General features: G+C 38.9%; 3 protein-coding genes across 6 annotated transcripts in view; 1 reads left to right on the top strand and 2 right to left on the bottom strand.

Moving 5' to 3' along the window:
* Positions 1-12,433, top strand: part of LOC130182991 (connector enhancer of kinase suppressor of ras 2-like) — a 29,926-nt gene extending 17,493 nt beyond the window's left edge. For 2 of the 4 annotated variants that reach the window (XM_056398267.1, XM_056398265.1), the window contains exons 10-22: positions 689-807; positions 2,080-2,282; positions 2,463-2,552; positions 3,457-3,647; positions 3,744-3,792; positions 3,912-4,090; positions 4,174-4,247; positions 5,669-5,740; positions 5,955-6,022; positions 7,385-7,485; positions 7,565-8,045; positions 10,983-11,182; positions 11,268-12,433. In XM_056398267.1, the coding sequence (XP_056254242.1) occupies positions 689-807; positions 2,080-2,282; positions 2,463-2,552; positions 3,457-3,647; positions 3,744-3,792; positions 3,912-4,090; positions 4,174-4,247; positions 5,669-5,740; positions 5,955-6,022; positions 7,385-7,485; positions 7,565-8,045; positions 10,983-11,182; positions 11,268-11,315 (1,875 nt within the window). In that variant the 3' untranslated portion in view covers positions 11,316-12,433. Of the gene's footprint in view, positions 1-673; positions 808-2,079; positions 2,283-2,462; positions 2,553-3,456; positions 3,648-3,743; positions 3,793-3,911; positions 4,091-4,173; positions 4,248-5,668; positions 5,741-5,954; positions 6,023-7,384; positions 7,486-7,564; positions 8,046-10,982; positions 11,183-11,267 lie in introns of all 4 variants that reach the window. The other 2 variants (XM_056398266.1, XM_056398263.1) reach the window with 1 other exon arrangement.
* A 5,034-nt stretch (positions 12,434-17,467) lies between these two features.
* On the bottom strand, positions 17,468-18,409 carry LOC130182803 (olfactory receptor 52L1-like). The gene has a single exon (XM_056397953.1). The coding sequence runs from the start codon at positions 18,407-18,409 to the stop codon at positions 17,468-17,470; it is 942 nt and encodes a 313-aa protein (XP_056253928.1).
* A 3,183-nt stretch (positions 18,410-21,592) lies between these two features.
* On the bottom strand, positions 21,593-22,555 carry LOC130181964 (olfactory receptor 52D1-like). Its single transcript, XM_056396458.1, has one exon. The coding sequence runs from the start codon at positions 22,553-22,555 to the stop codon at positions 21,593-21,595; it is 963 nt and encodes a 320-aa protein (XP_056252433.1).

Here is a 22,555-nt window from a genome sequence, read left to right as displayed (position 1 = left end):
TCATCTCCTGGTAATACATCTCTGATATTAGTCAGCTGCGAGTTATGCAACGTATTAGCATAGTTTGTGCAGTGAGAAATTAATATTCTATTGTTGAAAACATTTCACTTCTTTCTCATTTAATCAGTTTGTGTTTTATCACTGCAAAACAGATTGTGATTGGATTACATCTCTCTGTATGTTCAAGTTGATAATTTTTCAGCCCCCTATTTTGACATAATAAATGTGACAAGAGGGTGATTAAAAATATATCGCCTGTATATTTTGTTAGAAAGATATGATAAATAAACAAGGACAATTCTATCTCCTCGAACCGTGTTTAAGGGTCTATGTAGGCTGTGACCAGATTTTCCTTGACCTGAATGAGATGGATGACTCGACTGCTCACCAACCTGTCTTCTTGTGTGCACCAGTTAGAACTGGAGCATCAGAAACATACAGTACACTGCTCATTTCACGGTTGAGATGTTCAGCAGCACAGTCTGAACCGAAGGAGTGGGCCCTGACTGACTAACTGACTGAACTGCTGTGAACTCCAAATTTTAAATGTGTCAATCCCTGTAACTGTTCCTCTCCTTCTTTCTCTCTGTCTGTCTGTGTGTGTCTCTCTCTCTCTCTCTCTCGCTCTCTTTCACACATACTCACACATACACACACAATTGCTCACACACAGCCAATCTTCCCCCAGAGCCCCGGCAGCAGTGTCGCCACACCCACCAGCACTTTAAGCACTCCATCCAGGAGGAGTAGCTGTGCCCTGCAGGACCTCTTCATACCCCCACCTCCGGCAGAGCCATACACACCCAGGTGAACACACACACACACACACACACACACACACACACACACACACACACATAAAGCACATAGAAGCTTGCTTTCCCAGATATTAAAGGTACGCTGTGGGGTCCTTGACCACTAGTAGCACTATGGATCAATAAGTTTTTTTTTTTTGTTTTTTTTTGCATGCAAATGAACACATGCAACTTGCAACTTAATACAAATTCCTGCTACCACTTTCATGTTGCGGTGGTGGCAACGCACAAACATGGATGTAAACAATGCACAATTTAAATTGTTCATCACATTTGTCAGGCCTCATGGATAGAAACAGTGCAATTACCTGTGAAACACTGAATGTGAACAATATAAACTATAGACTTTAATGTGTGAATGTGAACTCGGTCCACCACTTTGGAGCAGACTGAAATCTCAACATTTATTGGATGGATTGCCATGAAATTTTATACAGACAAACACTGTCTCAAGAGGATGCATCCTGCTCACTTTAGTTATCCACAGACAAAGCATATCATGTAAGTATGCTGTTAGTTCACAGCGCCATTCTGCCTTATTGCAGCCACACAGATCCATGCAATGTAAGTTTTTCACTAATTGTAAAGTAAGGGACCTAAAACTAAAACTAAATCTTACTGTCAACAAATGCCATTAAAAGACCAAGCCAACAATTAAATTATCCTACTAACAAGTTGGCCACTGCCAAAGCCTGATTATTGGTCTGTGGCATAGAGCTCCGTTTTCATCCAAAATCACAGAGTGAACGATGAACATGGACACTGACTCTGTACTTAATTTTGAGTCGATACATTTTACAAATCTGTCATTATAAAAATCTGTACTCATTTGAAGCTGAAGTCCAAAACAAATGCACCATTTGTCCCTGTCTGAATAATGTTTGCTGAAAACTAAGTGCCGAACCGTTTTAGGAGATAATTTATATATATATATATATATATATATATATATATATATAAAAAAAAATCTTAATTAGGAACGAATTAGCTTGGGGCTGAGAGCTGCAGAGAGGCTTGAGAAGTGAGAAAGTATTGATATATGGACTAACACATTGTTGGTTTTGGTCTTCTCACAGGATTTGTTGACAAGAACAAATATATAGAACAGCGCTAGTCTTATCCTTTCAACTTCTATTTTTACAGCTTACGTGAGAAAGATGTTAAGTTTTCACCCTGCGGTACATTCTGATTGCGCCATTGCTTTGTTTGTTTTATTATGATCATAAGTGATTTTAAAATTAATTCCTACTTTCCGTTACGGCAGAGATGACAAGGGAAATCTGCCAGGTGACGATCTGCCATCGGACGTCCATGTCGCAGAGGGATCTGAATCACCAAACTCCTACCTAGACCAGGAGTGTCGGCGGCGATTTCCTCTGGTGGAGGAGGATGCGATACTGTACTGTTACGAGTATGACCAGAACCAAGAGGTGTCATCAGTGCGCAGGGGGAGCACTCCCACCTATGGTAAGACCTCAGCCCCCCCTCCCCCCTCTGAGGACTCACTGCTGTAATTGTGAGAGCCAATAGCTCAATACCCTGTGAATGTGACGTCTGTACATTTCTGAGATGTCTGTGGCTGTTTGATATGTGTGTGTGTGTGTGTGTGTGGGCAGCTGTGTAATATTGACGTTCCCTGTGCTCCAGGCAGGCTCAGGCCCATCTCAATGCCAGTGGAATACAACTGGGTGGGAGACAACGAAGACCTGGCCAAGTTGAAGAGAGAGAGCCGGAGAGGTGAGTGGGAGGCAGTGGGAGAGGGAGAGAAAGAAAGGGAGGCACAGAAAGAAGGAGGACAGAGAGGGACAGAGGGAGCCGAGGTGAGTGGGTGGATATCTCATTATATCCTCACCCTCTCAGATCTCTGAGCCAAAAAGTAGAAGGATGAGCTGGCCTGTCAAAACTCATAACATGCTGGATATCAGGTCCTGCCTCTCTCTCTCCTCCTTATGTTCATAATCTATCACTTTTCCCTTCATCCCTCTTTCCCTTTTTCTCTCTTTCTTGCTCTCAGTTTTGCCATTTCCCCGTGTTTGGATATAAAAAGTACACTGTTGCTTTGGCAACGGTAGAAATACATTTTCCTGAGATTTTCACATGTTGTCAGTGAACGTTGAGCTAGGTGGTAAATGGAGTGGGAGGAGACTGCATTGCTTTATTTCAGTCTCAAAGACAAGCTTGAGTGATGTGTTTGTTTCCTCAGGGGATGGTGCTGATACGTTGCTCCTCTGGGCTTTTCAAAAAAGTGATGCTGCTATATTTATCTACAAGAGACAGTGTTTGGAAATTTTGCGGCCTTCCTGCCTGACAACAGCCTTCCTCTGTAGATTTTTTTAATGCCTTTCAAATACTCTAGTTGAAGCCTTTTGAAATGTCAGCATCCACTGATCACAGGCAGCTCATTAGTTTTACGGTAGATTACACAGACAAAGTGTTGTCCGTTTTGTGACATAAACTATTCTAGCAACTAATATGTGTTAAAAGATAGAAAATTCAGCTACGTCTTTAGGTTACTTAAATGGTGTCGCATCTTATGATACAGAGCAGAGCATTTCGTTTTAAAATTATATATAAAAGGATAAATTCATTTCATAAAGTCTGTGCTGCACTTAATGAGTTTGCCTCTGTTGTGTCTTTGCAGAGAATTCCTTACTGCGTTTTGCAAGTGAGGATAAAACTCCAGGAGAGGACTTCCTGCTGGGACGCAGCCTGAGTCAGAACAGGAGGAAGACTGAGCGAGGAGGGAGCCCCACCCATTACACACTGGTCCCTGCCCTCCAGATGGAAGTCTCCCTGTCCACATCCAGCTCTGACTCTGCGTCCCTCTACCATGTCAGTCCCTTGTGTCTGTGAATTTAGTTTTTTAGAAGTAGGAGCCTGTACCAGCACTGGCATGTCATCACTCTGTTTTCTTTGTTTCCATCACAGGTGTTTGAGCGATCCTCACTGCTGTCAAGATCAAAGAAGAAGAGTAAAGGTAGGAGCAGTGGTTTAAGGAGTTTGTACTTGAGCACTCATTTGTACTCAGACTCAAAGATGAGCAGGTTTTTCACGAAGACCCCCTTGTCTGTTTTGTTCCCCTGCTGGCGACTGCAGCTGAAAGCCCCATGTCTTCAATCAGTAAGCGACGGATTTCCTGCCGGGACTTGGGTCAGGGGGACTGTGAGGGCTGGCTGTGGAAAAAGAAGGACGCTAAAACATATTTTTCGCAGAAGTGGAAGAAGTACTGGTTCATCCTGAAAGACACGTGCCTGTACTGGTACATGAATGAGGAGGTGATTAAGATCATTTTGACTTTATTTTTGATTTTATTCATCATGTGGCGCTTTGATTTTCACTCTCCTGTGGCTTATCACAGGATGAGAAGGCAGAGGGCTTTGTCAGCCTCCCAGAGTTCAAGATTGATCGTGCCACTGAGTGCAGAAGGAAGTTGTGAGTAACGATTTTTCATCTGGACACCAAACATCAAATTTCATAGATTTGCATTGCTTTTCCATTGAGCCTCAAAATTAGACAAAACTAAACACAAAAATCTTACATACAATAAAATTCACAGAGCTAACAGCATAGACTTCATGATACCTATGAAGATAAAATCCTGCGAATGTATTGTCGGAGCTGAGATAAACTTGTGTAAATTGGCTCTTGGCAGATATATTTAATATCTTAGGCGACTGAGTATTCAAAACAGACAATTTACAGAGGAGGATGCCTGACTCACTAACAAAAACATTTTAGTAAGCAGACAGGAGGACAGCAGATGCATTTATTAATGGCTTTATGTATAGAATTTTATATAAATTTAAATCTGAGTTGAAGAATAAGAAGCAGCTGTGAATTCAATTCAACTTCAATTTTATTTGTATAGGGCTAAAGGGAGAGAAAGAAGAGAGAGAGACCAGAAACAGCTGAATATACTGTTGATTGTTATAGTGAAAATAATAATAGTAATGCCCCTAGGTCATGCCATTATCATCAACAATAATAATAATAACAGTAATTATGATAATAATAGTAATAATGAGTGTTGGATCCTGCAGCGCCAGAATGTGTGCTGATGCCTTTAGTGATGGAGAGAGTTTAGAAAGATGGAGAGGCGGATCAAAGAGTGAGGCACTTAACTTGTGAAAGCAGTTTACTTGCACAGCTGAATTTTTTATGTTGAAAGAATCAAAATTTGGCACAAATCCCTTTTCCACTTAATAAAGAGACAGACGACTCAGACCACATGGGAAAAATGGTGCACAACTTCCTTCCCTGGCTGCGCTGTCGCAGCCTCAAGGTTGAGTTAAAGTGAGCAGATGTGAGTTTTTAAGGAAACAACAAAAGATAAAGATCTTTCAATAAATTACCATAAGATAAAAACGTGAGCGTAATCATTACGCTTTTGAAGCTTAGTAGTAGTAGTAGAAGTAAGTAAGAAAGTAAAAAGTAACCAAAGGAAGTGCTTGTAAATCCCAAATAGACAGTTCAGTAAGGTTCAAATATTAATCATGTGCTACTGTATACAGTATACTGTATATACTTGGTGGCATATAGCTGTTTATCTATTTATTGATGGGTTTATTGTTCACTATTGGGTTAATGCCAGTGAATTCAGGTTTTTTGATCATGGGGACATTATGTTATTTTATTCATAATTATGTGTGTACTTGTCTTAAACTTGCCAAAAATAAACAGAGCCATTTATCTTATGATGCAAAGTCTTGCTGTTTTGTGTCAGTCTGGATTAGAGTATGTGTAATCATGTGCCAGTTAATCTTGGCAGTCGTCTGCATTCATATGTTAACGTGCGCTATATGTCCCTGCGCTCGGCTTGCATTTCATTAAATATACCCTTGGTTCCCTTTCAGTGCTTTCAAGGCTTGCCATCCGAAGATAAAGACCTTCTACTTTGCAGCGGAAAACGTAGACGACATGTCCCGGTAAGTTAATGAGGTTGTGATAGTCGTAAACGCTCTCACATCTGCACCTACGTTTAAACCCCCTGTGGGAAAGTCCACCTTGAAACTGAGCAGTTTTGTACACACACACACACACACACACACACACACACACACACACACACACAAGCACAGGATGTTTTATTAGATGTGAGACTGCTTTGCGTCATGTCATGGCTGTTATTCTCCCACACAGGTGGCTGAGTCGTCTCAGTATGGCAGTGGCTGGCTACTCCGAGCAGGAGAAAATTCGGCAGGAACAAGGTGAGATTAGTCACAGTCTCTGTTCACGGTGCTGCAAAAGATTCTGTTACAGGCTGCTGGTCAACAGTTACATAAAAATGTTGAGATTAAGCAGTGAGACATCACGCTGTTACTTTTAGATGGAGGAATCACATATAAATAAGTAATGACTAATGCATGGATAATTATTTTACCTTGTCTCCATTTGGTGAGGTTTTAATTTACTCTCACAGGTTCACATAAGTGATTTTCCATCACATTGTACGTGCACCTTCAGCTCCATCTGATACCTCCAAACTGGCAGCTCAGAGCTACAGGCTTCATTTTAACACCCAACCAACAAAATAAATCTGCCAATTGCACTTTACCGCTTAATATGTTTCTAGAAAGCACTGCTGTTTAAATAATGATTGACACATGAATAATAAATCTGGTATAGGACCAAATTGCTGTGGATATTTAATATCATGTCTGTAGCTGGTTAGCATATTAAGTGTGCGCATGTTTCAGCTTTAGTTTTGCAGACTTGCTTTAAAGTGAAGAGTTGGCCGGTTACTTTTTGTCTTGAACCTCCATTTATACATAAGATGTTACTCTTTTTTTTGACTGTTTGACTTCTAGTTTGCTGGTAGTTGACTGTCAAAGTTGGAGGGGTTATAAGGAAATAAATGTGGAATTGAACTGCTTAAATTATAACCTTGGAATGTATTGTGTGATTTGATACAATAACCTGGTGAAACCAGAGAACTCAATAAACAGATCTTATTTCCAGATCAGCAGCAGAGGCTTTAACACCTCTCTGCAGTTTCCCCTCTTATTCAAGCTTCTCTGCTTTGTGCTGTATAGAAATGCTAATTTTACGGGAAGAAGGCATACTTTTTATTTTCATATACTGGTGGTCTTTGGCTTCTTACATATGGACAGGAAATACCCCCCCCCCCCTTCGGTGCCCCTGAGCTATTCAGAGCAGAGGAGCCTATGTAGAAACCTAGCAAAGGTGGGCGGGTGAGAGCAGGTGTGTCATTGGTTTTATGTAGAGGGGGCTTCTACCTTCACAGACAAGTTGCTAAATTAGACCCTTAACACCTCCAGGAGACTTAATAGGAAGTTATTGCATCTGAGATTCATCCTCACCCTCAACAGTACTCAGACCTAGATTTATCTGCGTCACACCAACATTACACCGACACTGCAGCTGAACCTTTCAGGGTTGATCATTCTGCCTTGACACAGCAATTCAACATCAATTTCAATCATAAATTTGATGTGTTTATGATTTGTACCAGCTATAAACATCTGAAATATACTCTCGTAGTCCTTTCTACTGCATTTGATTTTGCTCTGCTTATAGAAATAAAATGTGACACCATCTGTTGTTGACAGATTACTGGAGTGAGAGCGATCATGAGGACATGGAGATGCCCTCGATGCCAAAACAGGACAGTCCGCCACCACCTTATGACACCTATCCCAGAGCATCCTCAGTGAGTCTGCCAGCCCTTAGATGAATAGATCTAGTAGATATCACCCTATGTTACTTTCTAACTGTCTATTTGTACGTAGGTGAGTCCATACTTGGAACCAAAACGTGGCCATCTCTCCTCCTCTGACACATTCCAGTCCCGTTCTTCTCATGAAGAGTTCCACTCTGAGCCTCAGGAGGGAAGCAACCACAGCATCTCCCCTGGGCAGAAGACGAGCAGCCATCGAAACTCTTGGCAGGAGCAGATGGAGAGCAGCACCAGGATGCACTACCTCCAGACATTTCCTGTGGAGGAATCCCTGCTACCCGAGGACAGAGACCAACTGGCAATGGAGTACCGCAGGCAGTCCACCCTGCCTGCACCACGCAGCCTGCTGCAGGAACAATACAGAGCCCTGCCTCTGCCCCTCAGAGCCAGTATCGATTCAGACGCAGGAGGAAAACCCCGCAGTTTCACGCTACCCAGGGACAGTGGGCTCCACGCTATCCTTGCCGCCACCGCCGCTGTATCGGATCCAAGAGAGACCCAGCACTACCATCTGGACCGGGCCAGAGACACAGGTCAGACTTACATGCACCACAAGAACAGACATTTTAAATTGTAAGTTTGAGAATATATTGCATTATGTTAGAGCTAAAACAATCAGCCAACTGATCAATTAGCTGATCAACAGAAAATTAATTCACAACAATTTTGATTGTCAATTATACATTTCAGTCATCCATCAATGTGGTCACCTTAGGAAAATATAATGGAAAATGTTCACCACTTTTTAACTACAGGACACGTCCATTAATTGCAAAAAAATGACCAACAGAAAAATAATTATTGGTTGCAACCATTCACATTTACAAATGAACTGATATTTAATATAAACTGCATGCACAAGACATGCTCCGCAGCAACCTGTGTTACATATAGCACCTTTAACAGCAGGTGCTGCCATTGAGACTGTGTGAAAATTAATTAGCAAGAAGTCAAAATAGATTGCTCAAAGTACCGTACTGCTGTTAGAATTCCAGGATCATTAGGTCTTGTATGAAAAAGTATTTTATCATCAATGTTAAATGACGTCCAGTTTAAAATCTGTTCAAATGAGGAACATCTGAAACATGACAGGAAATGTTGATGAATGGAAACTTTAGCAGGGCTGGGAAGCACTGAGTAAACCATTAGAGAAGATCAAGGTATCACACTGAAAAATATCTCTGAGCTCATCCTGACTTGTTCTTAATGTAAGGACCTTTTCTGCTAACTGTTATTTGTAGGTCAGGCTTTTCATCTGCATAGTTCTGAGCAAGTGCACTTATTTGTCGTCAGTTATTTTATTAAAGCTGCTAACAGACAGCCAGAGCCAGCAAATGTCAGAGGTTGAATACTGGCTATTATTGCTTTATTGGATTGGATTTGAAGCCAGCCCATTTGCTGCCCCTTGAAGACCTCCAGGGCACTTGACTAAGTGAGAGGAAATTTTGTGTCTTATTTGATTCTGATGTATCTTGGCAGTCCACTCTCTCTCTCACTCATACACTCAGGCTCACTCTTTCTCTTTCTCTCTCTCTCCTGCCCGATCGAGATGTTATTGTGCCTCTTGGCAGGGTTTGGATGGTGAAGCGAGGAGCAATCCTTTCAGCCCGTGTTAATGTTGAATTCTGAACAGAATAAAGTAACACGCCCAAGGGTCCTCTCTCCTTGTCCTCATTTATCCATTGCTCTACCGTTCACTCTCTCCACCACTGCCTGTAAAGATGAGACATAAACACAAAACAGGCGGCAAATAAAGCATGATACATTTCAAAGCACAGCCCCAAAGCTTCAGAACGTGCCACCCTGCTTCTAAAACACAAAATAGTGTGACGACGAACAGATTCAGCACTCTAGTGTAATGTTAGTATCATGCCAACAGGGGGCAGTGTATGTAAACAGGAGAGAAGAGGGGTCCTGGTAGTTTATTAGAATGATATATGAGCTGTGTGTTTTTCCCTTATTGCTCATCCTGAAGAAAATACCATAAAGAAAACATAACACAGAATGATATAAAAAGAACACAAATGTGTACCATGGGAGTCTGCGAAGAAGATTATATCTATATAATATCTATATAAATATCTATATTATCTGAGTAAACAAGAGAAGATTCACATTACTTTGATATATAACAGCGTGACATGGAACACGAACAACAGGAAGAACAATGGATGGTTTCTAAAACTTAAACACAGAAAACTTTCATTTCTAAAATCCTTTAAATTTAATGTTTAAAATAGTTATTTATTACAATTACAGTTTAATTTGTTTTAAGAACTTTTATATTACAGTATGTTGAGATTTTACACTAGAGGTAAACTAAAGGTTCAATTCACCCAAATTATAAAAACTCAGTCTTTTGTCTTCTTTAGCAAGCAGAGTAACATTTACTCAAGTACTGTATTGAAGTACAAATTTGAGGTACTTTACATGGGTATTTTAATTTTATGCCACTTTATACTTACACTGTTACAATACAGGGGCAAATATTGTACTTTTTATTCCATTACAGTTATTTGTATATACAGACAGATCTTCATCTCAGATCTTCATCTCAATCTTTGCCTCTGGCGTTCAAATCAATAAAACTGCCCCAGGGTTGAAAATGTTTTTTGTTATTTTTGTGGTGCTCACGCCATGAAAAACTCAGCAGCAACATGTTTTTCCAGAAAATAATGTTCTTGTTACTTTTGAGTCCCTTGACCAGCCACTGATTATAGGAAGAAATATGTGTCATTAGAAACTTTATTTGAATCCTTTATATTTGAAAAATTGCATTAAAAAAATGATCGAATTTAAAGCACATAATTTGAAGTTGTATATTTTAACTTGATTAACTGCATTGAAAAACTGAATCTGAATAAAAAATTCTAGTGTTTTTAGTGACACATGTTTCATCCCATATACTAGCTTTTTATTATTATTAATTATTAGCTTCGGTGACAGATTCATCACTAAAATATTTTGTTAAACTTTATGTTTCTGAAGTGTGTTTATTCAGTTTAAAAAAAATAGTAAATGTACAGTGCATTTGGAAAGTGTTCAGACCCCTTCAATCAAGCCTTATGCTAAAATCCAAAAATGTCTTTTTCCTCATCAATACCCACTAATGATTGAAATTGAATGAATGGTTGTATCGAACCAGAGAATCTTGTTCCTCGCAGTCAGAGACCTTTAGGAGCCTCATTGCAAACTTTTACTGCGGAGAGACTTGTGTCTGGCCACACTGCCATAAAGCCCAGATTGATGGAGTGCTGCAGTGATGGTTATCCCTCTGGAAGTTTCTCCAGCTTCATGCAGGATCTCTGGAGCTCAGCCAGACTGACCATCAGATTCTTGGTCACCTCTCTTACCGAGGCCCCTCTTCTCCCTGGTGTTTACTTGTATTCTGCTGTAAAAAAAAGTAATCCTCATCCTTGAGTTTAGTTTACTGTATAATCTTGTCAATTATTGCTTGTCCTTCTTGTCAGGCCATGGACGAGACTGCAGGATGCAGGCAGACTCTCTTGGGGATTTGTACCGGGCTCTGGAGCAGACAAGTCTGTCCTCCTCGGCTGACCACAGATCAGCCAGCCGCCTGGAGTATAAGCGCTCATTTGTCCGCCGAGTTAATGACCCCCTGCTAAATGACAAACTTCATCGCCTCCGGATCCTCCATAGCTCATTGAAGGTATAACAATATCTTTTGAGCATTTATATTTTTCCATATGTGTTGTATTTGCCAATTACTAATTAGTACTTTCATCTCCTTGCAGAATGTCCCTCTTCAAGACACAAACCGGTCGTTGGGTTTTTTAGGGTAGCCTGAGAGAATCAGTGTGTTGATAAAACCTTGACCGTATTGCCTCTGCCTGTGCCTCACACAGCTGGCATCCCCTTGCTGGAGATAAAAGGCACCAAAAACCATAATTTCCCTGCTCGGCTCTCCATCTCCTCTCCTTCTACTGCTCGTTCAACCTCACTTGCTGTGTGGAAGCACAAAGACACGGTGTCCCTCTTCGCCCGATCTCACTCTCTTAAAGATGACGGCTCTCAAAAAAGGCAAAAAAAAGGATGTCTGGCTCGATAAAGAAACTTGTAGAGTCACAGGGTTTCTGAACAGCAAATAAGCACTTTGTGTCTGCATCGAGGACTTGTGGAAAGCTTTGTAATTCATCGCTCACATGCATGGCCGCCCCCCTTCGCTTCTGGTGAATCGTTTTCAACATCATGCTGGAGTTGTGTACAGCTGCCCAGTAAGGTTTGATGGGGGAATTAAAAGCAAAGCTATCTTGGATGTACACAACATTTTGTTATGCATGTGTGTATGATTAATGAGTATGTTCTGAGTGTACAGGGTGTTAAACATATATATACATATTGAACATTACATTACTACAACAACAACGTTTTGGGGTACTTACAGTATAAAATTGTAAATCAAGTGCTGTGCCTCAGTGATTGTGAATGTACATTGTACTTTTCAGACAGAGACAAGGGAAGATATAGAAAGCAAGCTATTCCTCAAAACAGGAGCACAAAAATATAATGCTTGGCAATAATGAACTAGTATTGTAAATTACTTAAGGAATGATCAGAATAGTTGTCTATTTTTGTATGCATGCTGTCTACCTGATTGTTTGTAAAACAGTTTTGTATTTCTAAGTGTGTTTGGTCCAGAGAATCCTGGTGTCCACCCCTCTACCACGTTGTCTTTTTAAGACTTATTTTACAATTTACCACAGAAAAGTTGATTTTTTTAAGTGTTCACAACAAAAAGAAGAAAAATTGTATTTATTAAGTGTTTAATGTACAAGCATGCTTTGTATAACTAAAACACATTATTACCATGCCATTTGAAATTGACTGACATTCCTGAGGTGTGCCATATTGTAGCTACATTACTTTTTTATTAAATAAAGTATGGCATGGGCACACATTAGACCCATTGTTAAATGTTTTTTTTTCTCATAATCACATTTAAATTACTATTTTTAGACATTACTCCAGGCAGCCCAACAAGGTTTACTCAGAGGATGATAATAATATGCAAACATAAAACACAGAAACTTGGTATATAAAAAGCCTAAGGCCTTCTTACAGGATATGGTAAGTTATAATTAACAGAATTACACAGAGGGGGATCAACACAGGAGGCTGGTGCCCTATCTGCAGTGTAAGTATGCACAACAAAGGGGAATCTCATATTTTTAACATAGAATAAACATAGAAGCCGTTGAGAGCGGCAGGAGTCCAGCCATGAAGACATGCAGATCACACTATTCTTTACAACAAGCAAGTGGAAGGTAACATTCAGGTGCAGGCCATGTCTGTGTTTTAATTTTTTTAAATTTTTAATACTTTTCTTATTAACTTTGCCAGGATTGTTTAAGTGAAGAATATGTTACTGTGTTCATGTTGCGCTTGATTCCTCCCTAAAAGATGCATAGCAAACTATTATTGGTCTATTCTAGTTTAGTTCATGCAAACTGTATTATATCCTTATACACATATAAACACATATAACACCTATAACATCTCTGTGCATTTGTCCACTGAACCTTTGTAACGTCTTTTTCAGCCGAGTGCAAACAGAGGACCTGACTGAACGCTAAATTTAAAGAGGCTGGGGACAAGTTGTCAGAGAACACAGAGAGCACTCCCACCGACACAGTGGAAGATTTGATGACAGACTGTATAAAGGGTTCCTCAAATAAAAAGTTAACTTAAGAAATCTTTCGAATGAGAGGTGCAATATCTTCGAGAACCTGAACAAAGTCCAGTTGCCTGCATTTAGCTCTTAGAGATTTTGAAGGAATAGGTCACCATTATGTAAAATATGCAAATTATTTGCTTTCTTGCTGAGCATTAGATGGGAAGATGCCTGTTAAATCAGAAGCCACAGCCAGGAGCTGGTTTACTTTGACTTTTCTTCTTTTAATTATATCTTATTTGTTTAATTTGTACAAAAACCAAATTGAAAAATGACAAGTTGTGGTTTTACAGTGGGTTATGCATTAGATTATTTCTTGGCCAGGATTCTCCTCTAGATACCTGGCAACCACACAGTAGCAAGACTCCAGGACGTTACTGTGCCCAGCCAATAAATAGCTGTGAACTCCTATAAAACCCCAATGTAGCATTTATACTGTCACTTATTATTTATTTATAACGTTTGCATATTAAAGTATTTTTGCACAGATAACCTTTGGACAGAGCCAGACTACCTGTTTCCTCCTGTGTTCAGTCTTGATGCTAAACTAAGATTACCACAGCTTCACATTTAGGAAGGAGTGTCGGTGACAAAACCTCCTCCTGTTCAAGCGTCCAGATCCACCAGATTGTGACTTACCCACTGTCTGTTCCTTCTCCCTGCCCACTGTTTAGCTCTTTGACCTGCTTCCCGGCCCCACCAAGCCTGCAGTGACTTTTGTGAAAAACAACTCATCAGGTACAGCACAGAATTATGAATAGAAACATCTCCTTAGTTCCCTTTGTTTGTACATACTTCCCAGCTTGTCATGCCCTCCATGACACATGGGGCACACATAGCAAACATGTTGAGATCCATGGAAAGTCTGTTGCAAGGTACACTGATATAGCTGGATAAATGGCTCATCTTATCACCACAAGAGGGCAGCAAAGCCTTTCAACTGGCCTCTTCCCCCACTGCAGCAAAGCCATGGGTTCACAGGCGCACTCCTCAAGGACCAATCAGTTGGTGACAGCAAACTGTGCTGCATTATCTTTACCATCAGTAATCTCTACAAATGTCTCGGTCTTCAAGAGTTTAAATACTTGTATTTTTCACCTTAATGGGGTGACTTGGAGACCAGAGAACAATAGTGAGATTCTGATGAATAATTTTTTAATCACAATGATCATGTTACGCTTAAAATGTTTATTTAATTGTTTTTATTTTGTTGTTGATGATACTCCTGAAAGTGCTGTACCCAGAAGATAATGTTTTGCCCCTACAAGCTCTTTACTGAGTGATGCTTTTAAGTCATCTGCTGTGTTTGATCAACTGTAATTAATGATAGGGAGAAACAAACATCACTTATTAGTGAATGGTAATGTTTTTAGGCCTTTTTGGATGAAGAGGATAGTTGCTTAAGATTTTACTACAAAAATCACACTCAGTCTAACACCAGTAACTTCACTTATATATGGCAAAATGGACCTCATGCATTAAAGTGTCTATAGTATTTCTTTGCACCAGAACAGATGTGGATAATAGCCTCAGAGGAAAGTATAGCAGAATGCTACATTATTTATAAGGTAGTTTCATTTTGAATTGATTTCCACTTCATTGTTGGCTTTGTGATTTTTTTTTTCTTCACTAAATGTAACATTTATGATATTCAGTAATCCCAGGATACAGAGTCATGAACAGGACTCCCCAGTTAGTTACATGAAACGGACATAAGATTTTTTTAATGCTCCTGAGCTATCAGTGTTTTCTCATCAACTGTGAAATGGTTTCTGAGTGCTGGCTGGAAAATGAGAATTATATAGCAGGGTTGACCAGTTTATGACCTTTGAAGTATACAGAGTCCACTGCACAGTAACTTGGACAACTGTCACATAAATATAAAAAAAAAGCCTAAAAGGCAGTTTTGTGTGAAAAATAAGACTTGACCTATAACCTTGATGGATTTTCAGACATTAATTATATGACAACATTTTGAACCGAACAAAAGGGTCGAGATTTGGCTTAGCAACAAACTATAAACTTGTTCTATTCTCTTTATTTTTTATCTTTTTATTTTTTTGATATGCAGTATGTATCGTTAGTTGAAGGGAGGGATTTGTGCAAGACGAGACACCCAGATACTCAGCCGTGGGAAGCAGACTCATAACGTGGCCAATCTGGTCAGAATTTCTAAAGATGTTGCTTGTAAGACTCTGTATGTTGTTGCTAAGAAACAGTTTTTCCTGTGTCCCCAGTAAGTGGTCTCTTTATGAATATCATTACATATTCAGGGGTGGCAAGACATCTTCATCCCTTGCAGACCATATTTATCACTATTTTCACTGTTAGATTTGGGAGTGATGTTTAGGCTGACTGTTTAGACCTTTATACTGTATATTTACTGTGAGATGCAAATGCAATGCAAAGGTAATCGCTGATGTAGAGGAGAGGCTGAAATAGGCTGTATAGGAGACTTTTAAATATTCATCTAATGTGATAAATGTCCAAATCAAAAGCCTGTTAATGGTGTAATTACATGTGTCTCTAATTAATCATGGACAACATTAGGAATTCATCCAGAGGTGTATCCACAGGAGGTCCAGTCTAGAGTATGGGGCTCCCCTTCTGGCCCATCTTTCTCCCACTCTGTGTGGGGCAGAGATTCAGGGCATGGCCCCCTGTCTTCCTGCTGGGCCTCCATCTGGTGCAGAGGTGATTAGGACCCAATTTTTAATGGCAAAACAATGAGTTTATGACATGTGTCCGAGGGGGTCTCACCCAAATGAGCCTCCTGGTGACCACTGATCGCACATGTCTAGTTGTCGCTGTGCCAGGGTTAATGGCAGATGTCCTGCTGTAGAATGGGAGTTGTAGTTTACAGCTGGCTGGTAATTCAAAATAAAGAACAAATCTCTGTTCTCTGTCTTTAAACTCTTTGGGGGATGAGTGGCACCAGTGCATGTTAGCGAGCCTTAAATTATGTGCTGAAATGAGAGACAGCCCGGTTCTGCTCGAGGTTTTGACCTGTTAAAGGCAGTTTATCTTTGCCACTGTCACCACATGCTTGCTCATGGAGGAATGTTGGGTCTCCATAAATAATACTGTAAGATCAAATAATATAAATGGGTTTTGAGACTAATTAAAAGCCACAAGATTTGGAAATACAGAGGTAGCTGTACCACAAATAAAACCCACAAATGATAGTGATATTATTATAACTGTATTTATGAACACACGTGGTTAGGCACAAATAAATCATTTCAACACACAACAGCCAACTACATCAGTCATGCAATCTGTCATTGACATGGTAAATTTATCTGTTTCCCCATGAAGTACTTTTTTGTGATTTCACATACAAGATGCACAAATGGTTTGGAACATATTAAAACCCTCATCGAATGTTTTAATTGTGCTTGTCAAAATTTCCATTCAAATGTTTTTTCAACAAGAAGCAAAACCAAAGAATGGAAAGACGATACTAAAAACCTCAAGCATTGACCTAGTGACAGAATATCTGTGCTTTATTAATTTTAGCAAATTATACAAAAAGGAACACATCATGATTTGCACACTATATTTAATTATATATAGAAGCTTTCAGTTAAAAACAAGACTCCTTTCAGTGAAAGTTCATTTGTATCCTCAATTGACTGTGGCACTTGAAGTCAGGAGGGGAAAAATGAGTAAATCCTGTTCAAACTCAAGGAGGATAACATACAGTTAACCAAAACACTGCACTGCAAATGTATGGTTTATGATCTAAACACAAAAAAACATTAATTTTTGCATTTATTTGCAATTAAAAACACTGGACCAACCAGGATAATGAAATAAACAGTGGTGATTTTAGAATTTGCAGTGCAGGCAGGACAAAGTATGAAAGACAAAAGGTGTGTTCTAAAATTCCAGTGGTATGTGTACTCCAGCACAACAAATGAAATGAAGACAGCGCTGAAAATATGGCTTTACAGCGTTCTTCATTATAATCCAGGATCCACAGTGGAACAGACAAACTAACTGAAACTCAGTACATGACTGTATATGCCTGCATAAAGTCTGAGCTTCAGCCTGTTAATCCTCTAGGAGTTGCACATGTCATTACACGAATTCAACACTCCCCATGTTTTTCTGTGCACTGGCTGATTTTTGTTCTTGTTTTAGTAATGGGACAGCAAATATGATTAAACAACAGGGGAGAGAAGTAATGCCATTTGTTCCACAGGCATCAGTCTTCACGACACTTCACTAGTGCACAATAAATAACAACAGCCCTCTGGGCTACATCATTTCTACTTGCCTACTTTTTCTGCTGAAAAGCCCAAACAGTCGAACTCTTATCACTTGGATGCTCAAACCATAGATTGCTGGATTAAGGATGGATGGGAATATCAAAAAGTAGAGAGATAAAAACAACTTGGTTTCATAAGGCAGGTGGCTAACATTGAATCGACTTTGTGCTATTTCAAAAAAGCACCCGATAGAGTAGTTAATTATGGCTAGTAGGTGGGGGGTGCAAGTCCGAAGGGCTTTGAGCCTGGATTTGCTGAATGACAGTAAACATATCCTCAGGATATGTGCATATGAATAAAAGATCATGATAAGCTGTGGAATCGTATATAGAACTACAGATAGTAAGCCAACTATGTTCATAATAGATGTATCTGTACAAGCAAGTTTCACCAGTAAGTAATTCACACAGTAAACCTTTTCTATGGTTCTCTCACAAAACCTCAGCTGAAGAGTCAAAATGAAAACAATTAAAAATGCCAGCATGGGGTAAAGCCATGTGAAAACAATGAGTTTAACAAGCCTCTGTGACATGATTGCATGATATGGCAGCGGGTAACAAATGGCCACATATCTGTCATAACTCATTGCTGCTAGAATTGTGAATTCAGTGATGGCAAATGTGTGTATGGCATAGATCTGTGTCTGACAAAGCGGTAGGGATATTTCATATGAGTGTGACAGCAGCTTGCTCAGGACAGCTGGCAGTAAGGCAGTGCTTCCATACAAACCATTCACAGCCAGGTTACACAGCAACAAATACATTGGCTCATGCAGAGTTTTTTCACGATAGACCACCATGATTAATGCAATATTTTCAGCAACAATAGTTAGATATATAATCAGGAACATGCAGAAGTACACTGGCTTCATGTCCTCCATGCCATAGTAATCAGACAGATGAAAAGATGTCACTTCAGAGAGATTTTTCATGCTGACACAAAGACACAATATACCTGCACTTTGTTCAATAATCTGAGATGAAATACTCTGAGACTTTACTTTTGGGTGCAGCCCCCCCCCCCACCTGCATTTAACTGCGCTGAGCAGCTTTTATACACTTTACATGTTTTCTCCTGTGAAATGGAGTCATGTGGTCTCACCTACATGCCAATGAGTTCACTGGATTTATATGTTAATTAGAACATGGTATTAGAACAGGAATCAGTTTTATATCTATATAGCAAATAATTACAAATGATTTAAAATTAAAAAGCATAACTTTCAATGGTGTTGGCGATGTTATGTTTATTGTATACTGCAGTTCAGTTGAATTTGATAGTGTATGGAAATATTTACATATAGAACTAACATAAACTCCACCAGCTACCAGAAATGTATATCTTAACACACCGACACTGCTATTTAACAGCTGTAAAGTTTGATGATATCTTATAAAGAGTAGTAGTACAGCTGACAGCAGCATGGGATGAGAGATGATAATTTCACCTCTATGGTCTATTCTCACCTTTGCATCAGTTTGTGCTCTAAGTTTTAGAGGCTGCATCTCATCCACATTATGGCTGCCACATTTCACGATAGTAGGGCCTCACAGTGCATGTTAAATATTCTCAATCATTAGTGTTTCACACAGACATCTATGCACATCAACTTATCCCTGGTTTCTTATTCTTGATCTGCGCCATATTGGATCCATACATTGGCTGCGGTGCTGTTTGTTAGATCGATATTAAATTCATAATGTTCATTGGAGCTGACAAGTGTGAGATATGCTGCTGGGACTGTTAATGAATCTGGTACCCTGAATATATCGTATGAATATTTTTTCTTTTTAATGAATCCCCTTTTTAATCAGTGTTATTAGCCAACAATACTGATGATTGTGTTTACACATCACATTTTCACCAAGGTCATTTATTCTCCTGGTGTTGTCTACAGGTCATGTATAGTCTCACTCTCATTATGAAGCAGTTGCTAATTGCTTCCAGGGGGATGTAAGACACTGACTGCTAATGAGCGTATTTATTTGTTTAGCTGCTTCCTGGTTTCCCTGGAAAAATTAACACAGAGTGGGAAAGATTTCCAAATAGTGATAGACACAGTGAAAAAAGTTTATATCAACATTTATAAACAAAGTATTGACAAACTTTAAAACCATGTGGTTATTTAAACTGAACATAATTGATACTAAACCAAACTAAACTCAGGCCTTTGTCTCTATCATTGGGAACAGTTATTACTGTATGCCTTCCTCCTCCTGTTCTATGTTAACCATAAAATCACTGTCTGTAATTTGCTGTTTTGATGCTATCATTTAAGGAAGTTTTCTCTGTGAATAAGTCAGCTTTGTTAAACATATTTAGACCTATATACGTACACACCCTACAAACTAAGATAAGATATTAACTTACAAATTGTTTCGGTGATGTCTTATTGACTTGCAGTGAGTGCTTTAACCTCACACATCCAGCCAGTTGTGTCTCTTCACGTTTTTCATCCATTTTAAATCAGGAAGTGCAGTGAGGTCTGCCCTGATCACAGATAACAGAGATTACATCTGTGTCTGTCGTCAATGTTTAATAACCATTCAGTTTTTCTTTGATTCCCCACAGAAAGCCAATGGTGAATTTCAGCGGCCACTCCAGTTGGCTCTGAATGACTTTTGGGATTTGCACAGTTCATTGTTGCTTCATTCATTATTTCTTAATGTGAATAATGTTAGATACTTGTCAGGAAATGTGCATGACCGTCCCCTTCAGTATAGTGTGATATGTCCCCTGAGAAAGCTGCAAAAGTTAGTGTAGATGTTATGATAACAACTTTGGAAACTTGCATCATATAGACTAATGGAAATTAGTCTGAATGGTGCAACTATAGGACAGGCCATTTGGTAAAGTTGCAATACTACTGCAGTATGAATACAGCATGAATAACCTACATGCCTCGTGCTGATGAAGTTGTGTACTTCGCAAAATGAAAATATTGTTATCACACTGTGATTGTCAGGCAGTTTCAGGATTGAAGCTTTGAAGCCAGAGTGACACTTAACCTTCATGAAAGTGATTTAAAGGATTAACAGTTGTTTGGTTGACCAAAATCTAATTCAACGGTGATGCTACAGGTGATCTCAGATAACATTTAAAAGTGAGAAATGTATAAAATGTGATTGCTGAACAACTGGGTACACAAACAAAATATAATTTTGATAGTTTATTTCCTCATGAAGCACATACAGTATATTCATGTGTTAGCTTAAATGGTAATTAAACAAACTCACAAAACATCTATGATCATCTCTCAAAAAACATTTATATTTTCCTCCACTTCAGGTACAGTGGATCATTACAGTCCATGCACAAATGCAACAAATTACATGCAAATGTTTGGAGTAATGACTCATGAAATTAATGACATGATGAATAGGTGATTCTAACCATCTGTCTATATCAGTTTTTAACCTTTTGATATCAAAATATTAAATTCTGAATAAGTGAAAAGTGCAGGGAGGTTACACAAGTAACTAAAAGAGCGTGAAGAATTATTTACAAGGGTCTTGCTGACACTGTATGTGACTGTAACCTTTTACCAGTTACATTATAATCCTCCTAAAAACATTTTTTGCCACCGTGTGCTCACAGCTAAACGCAACTACAATATCAGAAAACAATTTTAACAAAGCATCCTTTCTGATATTTGAAGCCAAGCAGTCTTTACTGTGCAAACACAGAGACCTAAAACCAAAATAAGTATTCAGTCGATGATGACTAAAATGTACAGTCACTCTGCCTTACTGATGAATGTGAAAAAGCAAATGCAATCCTCTACAGTAAACACTTACATATTGAATATCTTCCATACAAATTTTTTGAACTTAAGTATTAAATATGAGTTAATGCAAAAGCAATTAGTAAAATCAAATTAACAATAGCATATCGTTTTCAAGTGTTTAAGTGAAATATACATTTTTGTTTTCCACTTCTGAATTTGAATCATTGGTTTGAATGACAAGATCTATAGTTATTATTATTATCACCCCTTTTAAATATAAAGACTTAATGAGCATTAATTAAAAATATCAGTTTAATATAATTTAGATACAATTCTAAATTATCAAAGAAAGAAGTGCACTGCAGTGCATAATAAGACACTCAATACCTAAGCTGCAGTCACTGCCTTTGCTAACAGTGTTGGCAGGATCTTATATCTAATAAACAGTTTCAGTATATGAACTCTAACTATTTGAGTACCGAGTCCATACAGCACTGGGTTGGCAATTGGTGGAAGGATAATAAAGTATAAAGACAGGAAGATCCGTGCCTCAACAGCTACATGACTCATGTTAAACCTGGTTTGGATAATTTCAAAAAGGGAACCGATTGTGTAGTTTATCAACGATAATAAATGTGGGATACAAGTTTTAAGAGCATTGTATTGAGATTCTCGTGACAATTTCATACATACTCTTGAAATTTGTACATAAGAAAAAACAATCATCAGTACTTGAGGCACAACAAGAAACAGAAGAAGTACAAGTCCCACGATACTAATGTATGGTGCCGGTGAACATGAATTTCTGACCAGTTCCATGTTCACACAGTATAATTTTGGCATCACTTTTCCACAGAAGCCCAGCTGTATGGTTAGTGAGTAAAAACTCCCAAACACAACTATGGGGTATACACCTGCTAATGCAAGAAGCTTGACTACCTTTGAATTAGACATGATGCTGTGGTAATATAATGGGTAACAGATGGCAACATATCTGTCATATCCCATAACAGCTAAAATGCTAAACTCAGCACTTGCATATGTGTGTAGGAAATAGACTTGAGCCATGCACCACTTCACAGAGATTTCATATGTCTCAGATAAGAGCACAGCCATAACTGAAGGTAACAATGCAGTGCTGCCATATATTTCATTGATGGATAACATACATGAGAACACATTCATAGGTTGATGCAACTCTTTGTTTTGGTGTATGACAGTAATGAGCACTATGTTCAAAATAATAATAATGAGATAAAGCAGGAGGAATACAGTGAACATCCAGTGCTTGTAGTTTTCCATGACAGCATATGCAGTCATTGTGAATGTTAGTGCTGTCTTGTTGTCCAT

This window comes from Seriola aureovittata, chromosome 15, assembly GCF_021018895.1.
Source record: "Seriola aureovittata isolate HTS-2021-v1 ecotype China chromosome 15, ASM2101889v1, whole genome shotgun sequence".
In the NCBI taxonomy this organism is placed as follows: domain Eukaryota; kingdom Metazoa; phylum Chordata; class Actinopteri; order Carangiformes; family Carangidae; genus Seriola; species Seriola aureovittata.
Note: the sequence above shows the minus strand (reverse complement) of the source record. Positions and strands in the feature narration are given on the sequence as shown.

Coding starts and splice junctions, on each gene's coding strand:
- LOC130182803 (XM_056397953.1), bottom strand. CDS start 18,409: ATGAAAAATCTCTCTGAAGTGACATCTTTTCATCTGTCTGATTACTAT.
- LOC130181964 (XM_056396458.1), bottom strand. CDS start 22,555: ATGGACAACAAGACAGCACTAACATTCACAATGACTGCATATGCTGTC.